Source organism: Haliotis rubra, unplaced genomic scaffold, assembly GCF_003918875.1.
Source record: "Haliotis rubra isolate DU_JTF1 unplaced genomic scaffold, ASM391887v1 Scf1647, whole genome shotgun sequence".
Lineage (NCBI taxonomy): Eukaryota > Metazoa > Mollusca > Gastropoda > Lepetellida > Haliotidae > Haliotis > Haliotis rubra.
The window spans coordinates 17,067-33,238 of NW_025765611.1; the positions used below are offsets into that span (position 1 = coordinate 17,067).

Sequence of the window (16,172 nt, forward strand, 5' to 3'; positions counted from 1 at the left end):
ATTTTCAGATGAATCACTCGTGAGGGGAACCTCATCATTGATTACAGCCAGCCAATACTCTGATGTATCCCACCGTGAGGGGAACTCACTGCTCGATTGGGTAAAGCTGGCATACTTGATGTGCCATCATCCGTGAGGGGAAACCTAACTGCTGATTAGTAGCTGGTTGCTCTGATGTATCACCGGGGAACCTACTACTGAAGAAATCGGGGTGTACAGATGATCCCAATCATTGATCTCTTACAGAAGACTACAAACCCTGAACCTCCTTCCGTTGATATCTCAATCGCTCATCCATCCCCAACTTGCACGGAGCATCTCGATCCGGCTTCGTCACGGTTCCGATCTCGAATTCAGCTACAATAACACGTTTCACAATCCAGTAACAAAGCTCGAAGCAATTCAAGATCTCATGTGTCCTTATTCACATCCATAGCCGTAATGAAATGTCAATATGCGTTTGGCCATACCACATTTAGGTACATGTATTATCGTTCATCCATCATTGGACCAGCGTGCTCACATTTTATTAACTACTGAACAAATGGCAAATACAGTTGTACCACCAGCATTTGTATTAAGTCGTTCATCTGTTGCTGAAATAACCGATGTTAGGTGATATGGACTCTTGTGATTACTGCCTTAAACTAGACATGGATCAGATTAACAGATGTATGTAAACCATTCTCGCACATGCATCATAATTGCGATTTCACCACGACATGTGCCCCAAGGTTTTCGAGAAACTGCAATGGCTCAAATTCCGCTGTTCTGAGGCCGGGTACAGCGGTCACAGGTTACAAGATTCACTTCATCCACGTCTGGCAGAAGAAGGAGACACACTCAAATGGGCAGTCCCAGTGAGGTTTCGTCGACGGCGATGTCATCGGCACGTTGATGGTCACAACTCCTCCGGGGCGACACCTAAGACTCCACCTGTTCAACTCCACCTCGAACTGTGAACTCTGTCTGCTGCAAGGAAACATTGATATCCACTGCTTCATCTGTTCAGACAAAATATATGGTTCAGTTATTAATGCTTTTGTTTTAAGTTGCACTAAAAATATACATTGTACAACCAAATTCTGTGTAGTTTGTTTACAATGCATCCTATTTGGGATTAATATCACTTGGAGGTCATCTAGCCATAGCTCTGAGAAATTGAATCGCGTCTACTCATCGATATTTCGGCACCTTCCCTGATAACTTCAAATAAATTCACTGCTTCATTAAGATAAACCTTTTAATGTCTGGACCCTATGAAAGTGCAATAAAGAAGCTTCTGTGAATTTGCATCACGTTCAAGCATTTAAATGACATTCGCCTTTCTGTCCATAATGTTAGATTCATTTATATCGCACAGTTAATATTGATGTGCTTAGCATATTGGATCAGCTTTGATATTTATCCATATCTGCATGATCGAAATGAAGGAATACACCTACTCATTGATGCTCAGTACAGGTCGATACATAGAGAGACAGAAGTCAGCCATGGTACAGCCACTCACTGTCAAAGGTTGGGGTCTGTCAATAGTTGGATCTTGCTGGGATTGCTGGCTGGGAAACCATGGACGTAGGAAACTGGAAATATTCACTTTCATGTCAGTAGTACACCTGACTAATTACAGGCATGAACCGAAACTGCACTCCATGGAACTATGTGACAGGAAATAAGGAAGAAGAAACGTAATGTCCCACCCTTGACATCCAGCCATGCAAGGCAGCCATGGTGTAGTTTCCGAAGATCTGCAGCGAGGATGATACCTGCACTTGTTCTTTCCACCAAAATCTGAATACGTGGACCACACCTCCCCATCAGGACCCCAAAGTCTCGGGATCCAAGCCATCTTGGAAAGCATCCATGACACAAAAACCTTCCTTTCTATAAAGGCATTTGATGTCATTTCAGGGTGTTAAATATGCTTCGTTCTATGTCACTTCTTAAGTGGGCATTAACCTTCGGTCATCATAAATCCTTCGTTACCACATAACATTTAACATTTCCAAGCTGCTTAGTAGTGATGATTCCATTGTTGTACAAATGATAAACTCTTCATTGTAAAAGGTATTTATGTCATTTCCATGAAAACATGCAAAATATGAAGCTTTTCAGTTGTATCAAGTCATTTCTATCTGTAGTCTATCATTAAACATCTGTAGTTTTATGTTATTTACCATTGATAAGTCCTCTTCTAACTCAATAACAACAGCAGTTTAATAATGTCCTGTTATCATCAAATGCTTAAATCATATTGCGAGCTTATATAGTGTAATCTGTGAAAGCCGTATAACTTGAAGGGTATTCAAAGGGGTAGCGTATAGCGGGCAGATGGGTGCTTTGTTAGGTTGGTTAAAATAATTTGCAGGAGGAGGAGTAAGTGAGTGAGTGTTGTTAGTTTTTACGCCACACTCAACAATACATGTCATATGGCGCGGCGGCTCCTAAATAATCGAGATGCCCGACCAGAGAGTCCAGTGGACCAACAGAATAATGAGCATCGATCTGCGCAACTGGGAACCACGATGACATGTATGTCAACCAAGTCAGACAGCCTGATTCACCTGATTCCGTTAGTCGTCCTCTATGACAAGCATACGGGCCATTGAAGATCAATATATTCTAACCTGGACCACCTCTACTGGCATATTGCACGACTCCCCAGTCAGTCTTGTTGCCTGGAACTGTTTAAGCCCTCCTCCTGAGTAACCAGCTCCCCTGCTGGTACTGAACTGCTACTTGGATCAACAAAACTGACTATATATGCATGAGGTTCACTCCAAACAGGGGACTGTAAGTAGTGTAATTTAGTCAGAAAGGCTACAGTACAGGTACCTCCGTATTCTGTTGTCAATTGAAGTCGCTGGTCGAGGATGGTTTCAGGATCAGACCGTCAGTATTTACAGATCTATGTAAGAGATGAAGCAACGGTGAAAAATCTATAGACGTGGAGTACCAAGATAGATTAGATAACAAGGAAAAACATATGTAAACAAATTATATATGAGTAAACGTAATTGGCTACAGTTCACAAAGAGAGCGTGAATTAGACAATGAAAGCATGAAACAGGAGTAAATATAAAACGTCGGTGTAAAAAGAATATCCAAGTCATAGGTAAAGGTAAAATCAGTGATGACAGCCGAGAAAAAAGACTAGGTATATAAGCCCCCGCCTCACCGTTAACATCTGGCATTCACAACATGTGTCTGCAATTACATGTATCTTTTATTGCTTATATGCTAAAGAAAACGTTTGGAAAATAAATTTGCTCTTTACAACACATTTGAGTTTCCAGGTATTTAACTATCTATTTTGTAGCCGACTCAGCATACTAAAATATGCAACTGAGCATCGACCCAGTTGAATTATCTAATAAAAGGATGAAATGCGCATAGCTACGTACTGACTATCCTCAGTAGAAAACTCCGATTCGTGTAAAGAGAAATACAAAACCACGTCATTAAACAATTGAGCGTGACGTCAATAAAAAGAGGGCCGTCAAACTTGCTCTACCGTGTTTTACAAATATACATGAATGAAATGGATAATAAGAAATTATTACACACTCGAGCAAGTGTGTGATATGTTAGTATTATGAGCATACACAATTTCACACTCTTTTCGTGTAAGTCATATGACACACTTGCTTGTGGTAATCTCTCTACACGTATATATATAATTAAAATGAATACTTTTAAAACAGAAGCGATCGATAACATATGCAGGAGTAACAAAAAAAAATCAAAAATATGAAATAAAGATAACACACATGTGCGAAGCAAACTGAACACAGAAGTAATAATAATAAATAAAGAAGTACAAACTATGATTACAGGAACACATATGGATAAATATGGAAACATACAGGCTAAGAAGATGGTTGGATGAAATAAAGAACGTGCAACCTACTTCATGATGAGTGTCTTGTTTGTGTGCCCCCAACCATGTCACCGATTCCAACTGGTCCTGTGGTGCTTTAAGGTTGCAACCACAGCATTAAGGGCCGTGTATGGATCCGAGGATTCTGCAACACAATAATCAGTGACGATATAATGATGTGTCTCTTCACCAAGTCTTCTACAACATAATTTTGTATAATACCTGTTACACATTTTCAACTGTACAAGGCATTCTGGGAAGAAGAAAAAACGAAACAAATGAAGATGAACTATTGATGCGGATTCGGAACCAGTTTTTCACCATATCCGTAAGTATTTCCAGGCTGAACGCTGGTCGTCCAGAAATATCCTTGAAGGGTGCAATGCCAATTGTCCATGCAAATAGTGATGTCACACCGATCTTCCAGTTGTCGGTGCCTGGTACGTTGTCATGGTTTGCACGCCATTCGGAAACATACATTTCATTTGTTTCAATATTTTGATGATTAAAGTCCATATTTTGTCTGTTTCTGTGGCGTCATCACGACCAAACATTGTGAAGAGAGGCAATGTAGCTAGAGTACATCCAGATGTAGAAAAAAGAGGCCGATAAAATAGAAATAGAGCGAGACCATTCGCTGTCTTGTCCTACCTTTTTTCAAAATAAATCGAAGCTCTCAAAACTGCATGATAAGAGGGACAGAACTTTTCAATGGTGAAATTTCATTTTATTCCCACAGTTCTACCATTTGTTGTTTAAATTTTACAACATTTGAGATAGAACTGAACATACTCTGTTTACTACGATTTCAAAGTGCATCGAAGGACTCTTTCTCAGAAGTTGTTCCATCAAGGTTACAAAATTCAAGGCCTCGGTTAAATTCAACAGGCTTCATGGAAGTCATGTGACAAATGATGTCCGATTCAATTGCTAATTTATCCTCCTTCAACATGTCCCGTGCAGGTGCAAAAATTAGCAAAATCCAGAGGTATAGATAAGCTGCATATCTGCGTAAACTACGCAAATATGTATGTGAAAACTCAATTCTTATTAGGTCTATTGAGTACAAGTACGCTTGAATTTTTGTAAATACTCGATATATTTGATCTTACATGCGTACACACAAAACTTCAAATCTTAGCTTCCGTACCGGTAATATAGATGAAATAACCGATACATATTGAGAGGTTCTATTTCAAACATGAACCTGGCAACTTACCCAATCTTTTCTTATTGTTTCTCCATATTACCGATCCAATATAAATAACATTTAAGCTTTATTATATTTGTACAACTAATGGACAAATGACAAAATACCCCAATTGAGCTTTGAGTGGGGTGGGTACAATTCTATTTGGGTTACTCAAAGGAAAATTAGGATACTCAACTGAGATAAAACACAGGCTGGAACATAACTCAATGACCCAAAACGTCATGTGTAGCACTCGCTCACTCGGTATATCTGAACCTGTCCGTCTTTTCGCTCACTCAATCACCCGATTCTATACTCCTTGATCAAACATAGCTAATATCAGCGCATACAAACCCTATTCCCTCTCACCTGTGTGACGACAGGTATTTCCAGAGACTGTAGCATATGACGTGGGTAAGACATGTACTGGATGGTCAAGCCCGTTCTTGGCAGGCCCATTCCCCATCTGAGTCAGCCATTGGCGGCCAAGGTCAATGTCAGTCAGGAGCTTTTGGATTCCTTCAAATTCTACATCGAGGTAATCCTACAGAAACGAAACAAAATTAAACAAGCATGTACTCTGGTCTGATATAGTTATCACATTTGGTAATTAGAGATGGTACCTGTTCGTAGGCAATCAATCCCCATGTCCTTCCACCTGCGAGCAAGTCAGTCCAAAATCTCTGAAAAGTAATCAGAAACACAGGTTCGTCAGTTCATAAATGGAATTTGGAACAACCCATCAAATTCCCATCTCAGATGATGATTGAAGAAGAAAAAGTATTTCATTGTACCAATTTACATGCCATATCCAGTAGCGTCAGTACCTCTTCCAGTGGTAGAGACATTGGACCATCGATCAGGAAGTCATACTCTCCTCCATTAGCCTTTGCGTAGGTTGTGTTGCTGGCCCTAACCACAATGATTCAAAACACAATTAGAAACAGACCATATTGACGTAGCAAAACTAACTGGAACATGTTTCAGTAACTATAAATGTTTACATTAAAAGGAATAATGTTTGCAAAAGCTACTTGCTAGTAAAAACATTCCATATCTTAAATACCCATCAAGGGCATCGTTTCTTATAATCCTGATGTGACTGTTTTAATCCGGGCTAGGTCTTTGTTGCTTTTCAGTTTTGTTCAACAAGTATTTATAATCATTCTTGATTCATATATGACGGAGGTTTACAGTCCTTAAATAAAAAAAAAATATTGCATGTCTATAAAGCTGACTCTTCATTGACCTGACTTACCAGAACGGGTTGTAGCCAAAGACGGGTATCTCTGTCTTGTTATAGAGCCACCTTCATCACAGGGTGAAGTAAAGCAGGACGAAATCATGTCAGTTAGTTTCATCCACCAGACTCGAAATAATACATATATATGATACAGATACCGATTAATGAAACTGTACATATTTTCTAGATACATGAAGCTTGGGTTTAAGGTAAATAAAAACATTAGGTATGATACATATATATGGTGGCCAAGATAATTAAGGGGTGCAAAATGATGGGTGTTAATCATTGATGTATCAAATGAGCAGACAGTAGATTTGAAAAATACAAAAAATCGTACCTGATCGGACATATACTTATCTTGCACAATAATAACTCTTCTATGTCAACATATATTGTTGATGAAGGAACGTCATATAACATTAGAGTGACAATTTGATAGAGTGTTAAAGTATTAATTCAGTTCAATAAAGGAAGAAACCTCACTGTGGTCCATTGGGGAAAACGTCAGGTGGAGACGACCACGAGACAACTCCAGTGTGAAGGTCACTGTACCACGTTACGTCATACTGCATGTACCTGGCAAGTAAACAACAAGGTCCTTGTCCAGGAAGTACCCACATGCGTGGTTCTGGATGTACCTAGCAAATAGCAACAATGGCTCTTAGCAGTACCCACTACATGTATACCCCAATAAAGATTCCGACCTAAACTATACTCTTCAAAAAAAGAAGCCTGACATGCTGTTTTGGACTTCATTTACTGAGATCATATAACAGATTCAAACAAGACATCATTGCTCAATTACAGTAAAATCTTCACTTTACACATATTCAAAACATGATTATCTAAAAGGTGTTTGGTAAAACCACAGATGGCTATTAAAGCCACTTGGTCAGAGTAAAATGTCAGTATCTGATGTGACCATCATGAGCATCGATAACAGCTAGGCAGCGGCGGCCAATAGAACGAAATGAGATGCCGAATGCTGTCTTGAGGAATGATTTGAAATTCTTGCTGAAGTGCTGCGTGCAGTTCTTGTAGTGTCCTAGGTTGCCGATTACGCTGGCGTAAGCGTTGATCAAGGTTTTTTTCCATAGATGTTCAATGGGAGACAAATCGGGTGATCGAGAAGGCCATGGTAACACCTGAACGTTGTTTTGCTGGAGGGAGGAAGTCCTGACAAACACGTGCAACGTGAGGTCGAGCATTGTCATGCTGGAATGATCCACGGTTGACGTTGATGAAGGGAACGACGTGACGTTGTAAAAACTCGTCTCTATAGCGAACCCCATTCAATGCACCTGCCATGTGCACAAGAGTTGTCCGGCCATAACGATGGATACCTGCTCACACAATGACACTTCCACCACCAAATCTATCAACCTGCTGTACACAGCTATCGGCGTAAAGTTCGTTGCGACGTCTGTATACACGTGAACGTCCATCAAACTCATCTGAGAAGGAAACTGTCCTCCATCTTGCCCGCGGCCATCTCAGTCGCTGTCTGCACCATTGTACACACTCAACCCGGAGTCAAGGTGTTACGAGGAACTGGTCTTCTGGGAGAAAGTCTGGCTTCTCGTAGCCGATGCGCACATTCTGGTCACTGACTCGGCGCAGTCGAGGGATTTGGGTTGTTGTGGATCCTGCGGTCGTGGTGCGTGAACGAAGATGTGTCAACCGGATGTAGCCATCCTGGGCGGTGGTGGTAGGTCGACTCCTGACCTGGGTCCGTCATTAACACTCCCAGAGTTGTTGTATCAGGTCCATAAGTTTAGGATAGTCTGTCTGGACACGCCGAAGTGCCTTGCGACCTCATGCTGCGATGCCCCTCCTTGTTAGCGGCCGATGGCATTGTGTCGTTGAGCTTCTGTCCGTCTTGGCTTTTTTTGGTCGTCTATAGTGGCTTAAAGCAATGCATGTGGAGTACCGTTGATTTGACTTTTTAAAGCCTGAATAGATAGGCTTCAGCTCGGGGTGGTACACAATTTCATGATGCACGTTCATTTGATTGCGTTTTAGCGATTCACTACAAACGTGAGTGTAACGTTACGTTTTTGTTCAATGTGTTTCTTTTTTAACGTTTTGTCTTGTCAACCATTCCTCCACATGGTGGGATTCAGCATGGATTGGTTTGTGTCAAGTATTTTCCTAAAATTCAAATTGTTCCTATGTCAAATTTCTTTTTTTAAGAGTATATTTGAACCAATAGTTTAGCAGTTAAACAATATGAATATTGTTCTGATTATTTCCCCACTCGTCACAAAGCAAACAATCAGCAAGTGGAAGAAAGAGAGTTAATCACTGCACTAAAAGCATAATGCAAATGAGACTTTTTCGGAAAATGATTCCAACATGTAAAATTAACCAGTGGATATAACTTAATGTTTCTCTCTTACCTAGCATGCTTGGGTGAAGACATTTCGTTCATCGATCCCGTCTGGTAACATATCTATTTAAAGCATGAGCAAGTCCACTAACCTGATGGGTACCCCTAAGGTTGCCATGTAGCTCGTGATATCCAACACTGTGTCCTGGTAGTTCTTTCCGTCCTCGGAGCGATAACAGTAATACGCCCCTGAATAAACAGCATGTTCTTTTCGGATGGTTTTGGTCGCAAAGGTTTTGGGAAATAAACGTCATGACAATAATGACAACGCAAGGGCAACTTATAAATATAGACACTTGCCAGAGTACACACCACATGAAAGAGATGTTCCATTGAGGGGCAGACACGCTCAGAAATCATGCAATGCCGAGCACTGTCACACATCCATTCATTAGCAGAAGCAAGCAGTGTTTACCATTGTCTGAATTACAACGAGTGCTACTTCCATTCGAAAACGTGTGCAACAGTATGTTAAAGTTGTGTGTCATGACAATGGCCCAATCTCAGGTTACAGTACTTGAAGAATGTATATTCTATGAAGATCAACAAATATTTGTCTGAGGGACATATGGTACCTTCGTTTGGTTCAAGGATAGGTTCATACAGTGTTGAAAATCAGATCAATACACATCCAAATATCCTCACCATTGTCTGTTCCGTATGCTAAATAGTTTAACGTAAAGTCGGACTTGACATATTGATCTGTACGTCCGTGCCATTGTTTCAGGATTTGCCCCCAGCTTACGAAGGCCTGCAAGTATAAGTAAGTTTCTATACCAAGGTAACTTTCTTGGTTCTTTAGGGACACAATGTAAATATGTATTTGTTAACAAGCTTTTTTAACGTAATGGAAAGATGTTCCGGAGACTCTTGTAATGTTTAGGTCTTGTCGGTCAAGATGGTGCTCTTTGTAGGGAGAATGACAGTTACCTTATTAATGCCTTGATTACCGCAGAAAAGAATAAAACTGGTTTCAACATCGACAGGGACATTTTCAACTCCTCCCATCGTTCCCCAGTAGACATTGTCCCCTCCGGTGCTGGAGTTCTGACGCCATATTGATGACGACATAAACCGACTGGCAGGGGAGATAATCAGTGTGTTTGCAGTCTTCACTCGATCAAATAAAGCCAGGGGCCCTCCTTGAATCCCGTCGTTGATTTTAAATGATGATGGTCCCCATCTTGGGAAAAGGTATACAAGAGTTGAAAGTGGTTGGAAATAACAATATTTAACTTTATATTACACGCCGTTAAAGCCCGGGGCGCAAACGTCCTAATCCCCTGTGGGCTTCCAAATAGTCTCCCATTTGCTACTCCTCAGCAGTGAAGATGTTATCAGCCCGTGAGTGACAAGGCTGTAACGGCTATGGGTGCCTGGCAAGAGCCTGGCGATGTCAAAGGTTAACCTTGGAATTTACTACTAGAATAAACATGTGCCTTATAGTAATTGTCCAACAACCCTTTCACTTCATATTATGATGACTAATGAAATTAATTTGATTAGCATATATTAAACATCAAATTTTACATATATTCTGAATAAATAATCTTCCGGAAAGAGATGTCAGCATCAGACGAGTGGACAACCATAGCCCTGCACAACATGGTGTCAGGGGAGCGGGGGAAGGAGGCATTTTCCCAGCCTGCCTGAAATATGAAACCCTGAATGAAACATTTCCCCCACTACAAGGCTTGTTTCTATGGAAACGCACCTCCTCTGGCCACCTGACTGACACACGGGGAAATTCAAATCTGGATTTAAAAATGAGAAATATATTTTCAAAATGTATGGTTTGTAGACTCTCTGAATCCATACTTTTTGATGTGAGTCTTCATAACATACTTCTTTATACTATGACTTAATATCAGCCTCAACCGGTGAGTCACTTTTGTTATATTTCACGGAATGTATTTGAATACTTCATTGCTTTGCATCTAAGGACAGCTTTGACAAGGCAAGGAGGCCACACCCCATCCATGTATAGGTTTGAACCCTTGCCTTTAAGTTGCTTGCAAGGGATGGTCCAGTTGTTATTTGGGAGTTGTAGCAACACCATTTCATCTTCATGCAAATGGGATGCAACATCTGGTATCGGATCGACTAGAATATGTGACTAGATAGTGACATTAACCATGTGCATTTTCTGACAGAACAGCTGACATTACCGGGTTTTTTGAGGGGTCCTTTCTAGTGGTTGTCCGATTAATTGAAATAATCGAAGATTGGTCGCAGTGACTAAACGACCAAGCAATCGATCATGTTTTTTCATAATCGAACGCAAACAATTCTGGAACACTTGTTTGCATTAACAATATTTTTCACAAGGTTGGTTTTGTCTGTTTCATTTCATGACCACTACAAGCTCGTTCCAAGTCATGGTTGAACTTATCTTCAAGACCCCAAGAAATTAGTTTTCCTACCTACAAGTCATCCTTTAAAGATGTGAAATTTGCCAATGCCTTTTGTGCAATTTGCAAAAACACCAAAGAACTACAGGTTTTTTTATCTTGATTTCTTTTGTCCATTAACAAAAATAATCAGGAAACTTAAATAAATGACGCTAACCAATTATTTCGATGATAGATCGGTTGTAATGTGCCAATCATCAATTATGAGATTTTGACCAATTCCCAGCACTAGTCCTTTCAACAAGTTATAAAAACATCATAACATTTTACCATAAGAGTACTTACTGTCCTGCCATGAGACCATAGCTCCCAAACATCTCTCCTGCACAAGTGGAGGTTTTCCTAAAGGAATGGTTGACTCTTGAATTAGAAATCCAGGAAAGCCAGAAATGGTGAAGTCACTGCTGTTGGAGGCGGTGTTGTTTGCTCCATTGATGTAACGCTGTTGTCGTCATTGGTAAAACCAAAAGTGTGCTTACAATTTGTCAGCTTATTCGGAAAGACACAGCTTATTCGGGAATTACACAAAGAACTAGAAAATTATCTTTCGCATAACAGTCACCTGATCAGATAAATGTCATTAATGTTACACTGCTGCATGGCCCTCGTTGTGGTCACTGGTGAAACTTTAAGGCCATCTATCATGTAGATGGGAAAGCACACGAATAAGAACTAGTATGTGAATTTGGATGTCATAATTACAAAATAAACATACACAATCTAAAAGTGTAAGTGTGAGGTATGTGATGTGGGGGCGCGGTGGGCGAACTGGCTAAGGCGCCAGGTTAGTGATCCAGCGAGCTTGAGGTGACGGGATCGAGCCCACCTGTGACCGGGTGTAAAAAACTTTGGAGTCAACTTTGTGTGCAGACTCTTTCAGTGTTGTCACAACCCCTAGTGTACAGTACACAACCCTGTGCACTTAAAAGAACCAACGAACCCGTTGGTATATGACCAGATGGTGGCCACATGAATACGTGCAAACACCCAGTTGCGGGTACAGCAACGTGCAGTGAATTTGGACAAAGTACTGTGACTATGTGTCCCAGTCAACCCAGCTGTGAATGGGTACCTCGTAAGGATGGGAATGCCACAATAACTCGGTGCGCCTAGTGGCTGCAAGAGTTGTATGATCCCCAGGGAGTTGAGATTGACATCCAGTGAGCTAGGGGAAAAACAAAGCGCCTTGGAGCGGCTGAACAGGGAGCTGGATATCGGCGCTATACAAATGTTTGTTTGTATGTATGTATGTAAAATGATGGTCTTGCCTTTAGGTGCCTTTGTGCAGAAAAGTATGACCCTTGGCTATGTTTACTCACCTGTTTGAACAACAAGAACGGTAAGGCCGGATTGTTTGTAGGTGAATGCTTGGATCTGGTGTGTACTGTACAAAGAAAAGCTGGCCTCGATATGACTGGACCCTGCCTGGTACTAGAAGCTGTTGGCCTCCCACTGCCCGATGACGTCCTCACCACTGGACTGAGTGTTCTTGACCAGCTTCAGAGATCATCAGCAGAGGAGAACACTTGAACCATCAGCTCTGAAGGAAGAAGGTGGGGGCGCTCTTCAGCCACATCTCCCTGAACAACGACGTTGTAGGTGCTCGTCACTGTTGACGTTCACAGCAAAAGTCCTGCCTTACCTTCGGAGACACCTTATGGAAACATATTCATTTAAAAAAGGAATACTTGACTCTTTACTACTAGTAGTAATCAGGAAAGCAAGTATGCATGATCATGATAAGCGGACGATGAAAGTTGATTGATAACGCAAATAATTCTGATGAGTGAGTGAGTGGCATAGGCAATATTACAGCCATAGAGCGATTAAAACAAAGGTTATCAGTTTAAAATGTCTGTCGACAAAGGGCGCAGTTAAACCAATTAGACTATCACAGAGATATATATTTAAAACTAGTAAATTATCTAAACTACTTTAACTATAGAGCACGATACAATATAAAAACAGGCTCTAGATCAAAGTTTTCAGTGTCTTGCTTGAATTCACTGTACCCCCATGTTAAAAATCAATTCCAAAAGCATTATTATATTTAGGTAATTAATTACGGCAACATAGTTTGACTGATAGGAAAAAGGTATACCGTTACAGGTATATTTCTTAAAATGAAGATTTTGAAAATCGGTCACTATAAGTGCATTTGGGTACAATCAGTCACTATATGTATTTGTGTACACAACGAAAAGCGGATTTACACTATTGATGTGTAAAGAGTATACTTTACCAACCCAAAGCGTGTATGCATGAAATAGGTTTATACAGGCCTTAGGTGCACATTTGAACTGATGTCGACTCGTAACCGAGATCAAATGACATATGTGTATTTCAGCAAATGTCGTTCACTATCTGAGATAACCCTCTGTTATGTCAAGGGCTGTGCATATGGTTGGCACATATTGATACTTTTAGGCATGTGAGCCAACATCCTATGTGTAAGGATCAATATAATATATGATGTAAAATGAACAAGATTGACCCTTATGCTCATTATGACGTGTTTGAACCTGGAAAAGATGTCATACTACTAAATCCAGACCACTGTCAGGAATCCGTGTTGAAAAGTGATTTTTATTTTGCTCGCGGCAAGGTGTATAAATAGATCGAGCCGCTCCAGTTACTGATAGCGTGGCAAGCTGTAAGAAAAACTCGACTATATACACAATCCTGGCTTCATTAATGAAGGTCTAGCTCCAGCTTGAGTAACATTATTTCTTCAAAGTTGTGCAAAATCTAGTTTTTGTTTTGAAATAATTCTGCAATTTCAAACTGCGTTGTACATACTTCTATTAACAGTACCGAATACATCAGGCCGTTGAGAAATATCATTGTGCGGTTCTTTTGCGTCCGATGCTTTCTGTTACAAATGGCACATATTATTCCGCAAATTGTCGTACCACCGACAATCCATGGGAATTCGTAGGGTATGGTGGGCGGGATCGATCCCCACTTGCGACCGGTGTAAAACTTTAGCCAATAACATTGCAGGCTCCACAACCCCTAGTGTGCGCAGTACACAACCCTGTGCACTTAAAAAGAACCCACTCATCCGATGATTGGTGACCAGATGGTGAATTACACGAACACGTGCACAGACACCCTCGTTGCGCGGGTATTGTAAGGTGCAGTATCAAGGACAATGTACTGCAAGACTATAAAGTTCCAGTTCACCCAGCTGCAGTTCCAAGTGTTTTACCTTGTGAGGACGAGGCTGTACAGGCAGTCCACAGTTGGATGAACCCCGAAGGAGCGGAGATGCAGTTGTGCCTGAACGCTTAGAATGACAAAAGACATCCGTTGATCAAGGAACACTCCAGCGCCTTGGAGCATGATCCCATTTGCGTGGGATATGTGCGCCGCCATATAAATATCATTAAATAATAAAAAACAATAATACACTTCCCACTCAGTTCAAAGCGCCTAAATGTGATTCTCCAAGATAATATATTAACATGAAATGCCGACTGTGTAATGTATTTACAGACTGTCCAACACCTTGTCAGCGGATGCCCTTTTTGGCAATAAACAGCATAACTTAAGAGATATGATGGCATGGCTCGGTAAAGCTTTTCGATTAATGTCTTCGCCATGCCTGTGGCTTACGACTCTGAGGTCCATCCATGGTACGACCCTTAACATGTCCAGGGCGTCAAGTGGAAAATTCATAAGCTTTCAAACTTCTTTTGGAATAGGCACATACAAGGGCCTCAGAAGAATTCCAGCCAACAACCTGATCTTTTTTCATCCCTTTGATCAGTCTTCACGAATTTATTCTATATATCATTGAACGTTCTATTGTCACTTTTGACACCAACGTGATTGCAAGATTCAGGAAACACATTCTAAATATGCGGACCTCGCTTTGAAATGTCCCCTGGGCTTGCATCCAAAGTACACTTTGTCGTCAGGTTCCCCATTGATTTCTCGGTGCCCTTGGCTTGGTACCTCCCCAATCTCCCCACGCAGATCAGGAGTCGAGTGCCCGGGTTCTCCATCCGAGAAGTACAGCCCTTCCTGACACTCTAGGTAATGCAGAAGGCTGCAGTGTTGGGGAGTCTACATATTCCCAGGAAAGTTCTTGGTGGGTTCGACCTAGGCAGTCCCGTTCGCTGTCTGGGCTCAGTGTAGAGGGCAAGGGGCCCTGAGCTGATGATGAGCCTTACCAGCCCGACTGTGCCAGCATGATCACCTGAACAATCTGTTTGCATATTGGTGTTCAATCTGCCAAAACATATCAATCCACCTGCCACTTAACGATTGCCAAGTCGGCTCTGAAGGAAAGGAGAATAATACGCATTGCATTGATACGCTTTCATTGTCACTGCCGTTCACTGGTTCAGAAACTCCGTTTGAAATGCCGCAGGATTAAGGAAATAGACGTTTTACACTCTGCTGAGAAGGTGCTAGGCTATAGGCTTATATTGGAATCTGGTTCAAACTCTCCAGCTCCAGGCTGCTGTCCGCTTTGATGTGAGTCAGAGTGCTATTGGTAGCGACCGTGGCAGAGACTTCACGGTCCGTGGGATGTGCATGTCCCGTGGTCGCCCCAGACGCCAACAGTCCGGAGATGACCAGGCACATGATAACACTGCGTTACATAACAGATTCCTTTATCGTAATCCGATCTTCGCCAGCCAGAACACTTCACCGTTTACAATGTAAGGATGTTGCAGGTTGCACCGATTCAGATGGACGGTTTAAGCGCAGCCGGACCTGCAGTTCTCCGTCCACCCCCTTAACACCAATGTCGCGAGGCAGGCGCGTTTGGAGATGAAGTAGACATCATGGCCGGATATAAGAGATACAATGGCTCCATCCTAAAGCAGTACCATATTCCTGCAAGCTACGCATGGCCTTTATGGTCGCCATCTCTTTACTAAGACCAGGATTGCCACGAACTCTGTGTAGACAGCGGGGTGTGAGCGGGATGGAGTGACCCAGCATGCCTGCCAGACCTCAACCCAAATGACCATGCCTGGGATGTACTCCGTCGACGATGTGTAGCACACACGTCACCACATCACCAGTGGATCTCCAAG

At 41.6% G+C, this 16,172-nt stretch overlaps 1 protein-coding gene across 1 annotated transcript; it reads right to left on the reverse strand.

Moving 5' to 3' along the window:
• Positions 1-806: 806 nt before the first annotated feature.
• On the reverse strand, positions 807-14,463 carry LOC124271947. Its single transcript, XM_046707117.1, has 11 exons — positions 14,330-14,463; positions 11,404-11,460; positions 9,638-9,890; positions 9,353-9,458; positions 8,800-8,896; positions 6,802-6,894; positions 6,331-6,381; positions 5,900-5,984; positions 5,696-5,755; positions 5,500-5,616; positions 807-1,004 (listed from the first exon to the last, which is right to left on the reverse strand). Exons 1-11 carry the CDS (start codon positions 14,461-14,463, stop codon positions 807-809), a joined length of 1,251 nt encoding a protein of 416 aa, XP_046563073.1.
• Between the last annotated feature and the right edge of the window lie 1,709 nt (positions 14,464-16,172).

Bases quoted from the DNA above. Each gene is read 5' to 3' on its own strand.
- LOC124271947 (XM_046707117.1), bottom strand. From the start codon at position 14,463: ATGCTCCAAGGCGCTGGAGTGTTCCTTGATCAACGGATGTCTTTTGTC. The intron at 9,891-11,403 runs GTAAGTACTCTT...CCTTTTCCCAAG, and splicing joins TATGGTCTCATGGCAGGACA to ATGGGGACCATCATCATTTA. The intron at 9,459-9,637 runs GTAACTGTCATT...TTATACTTGCAG, and splicing joins GTAATCAAGGCATTAATAAG to GCCTTCGTAAGCTGGGGGCA.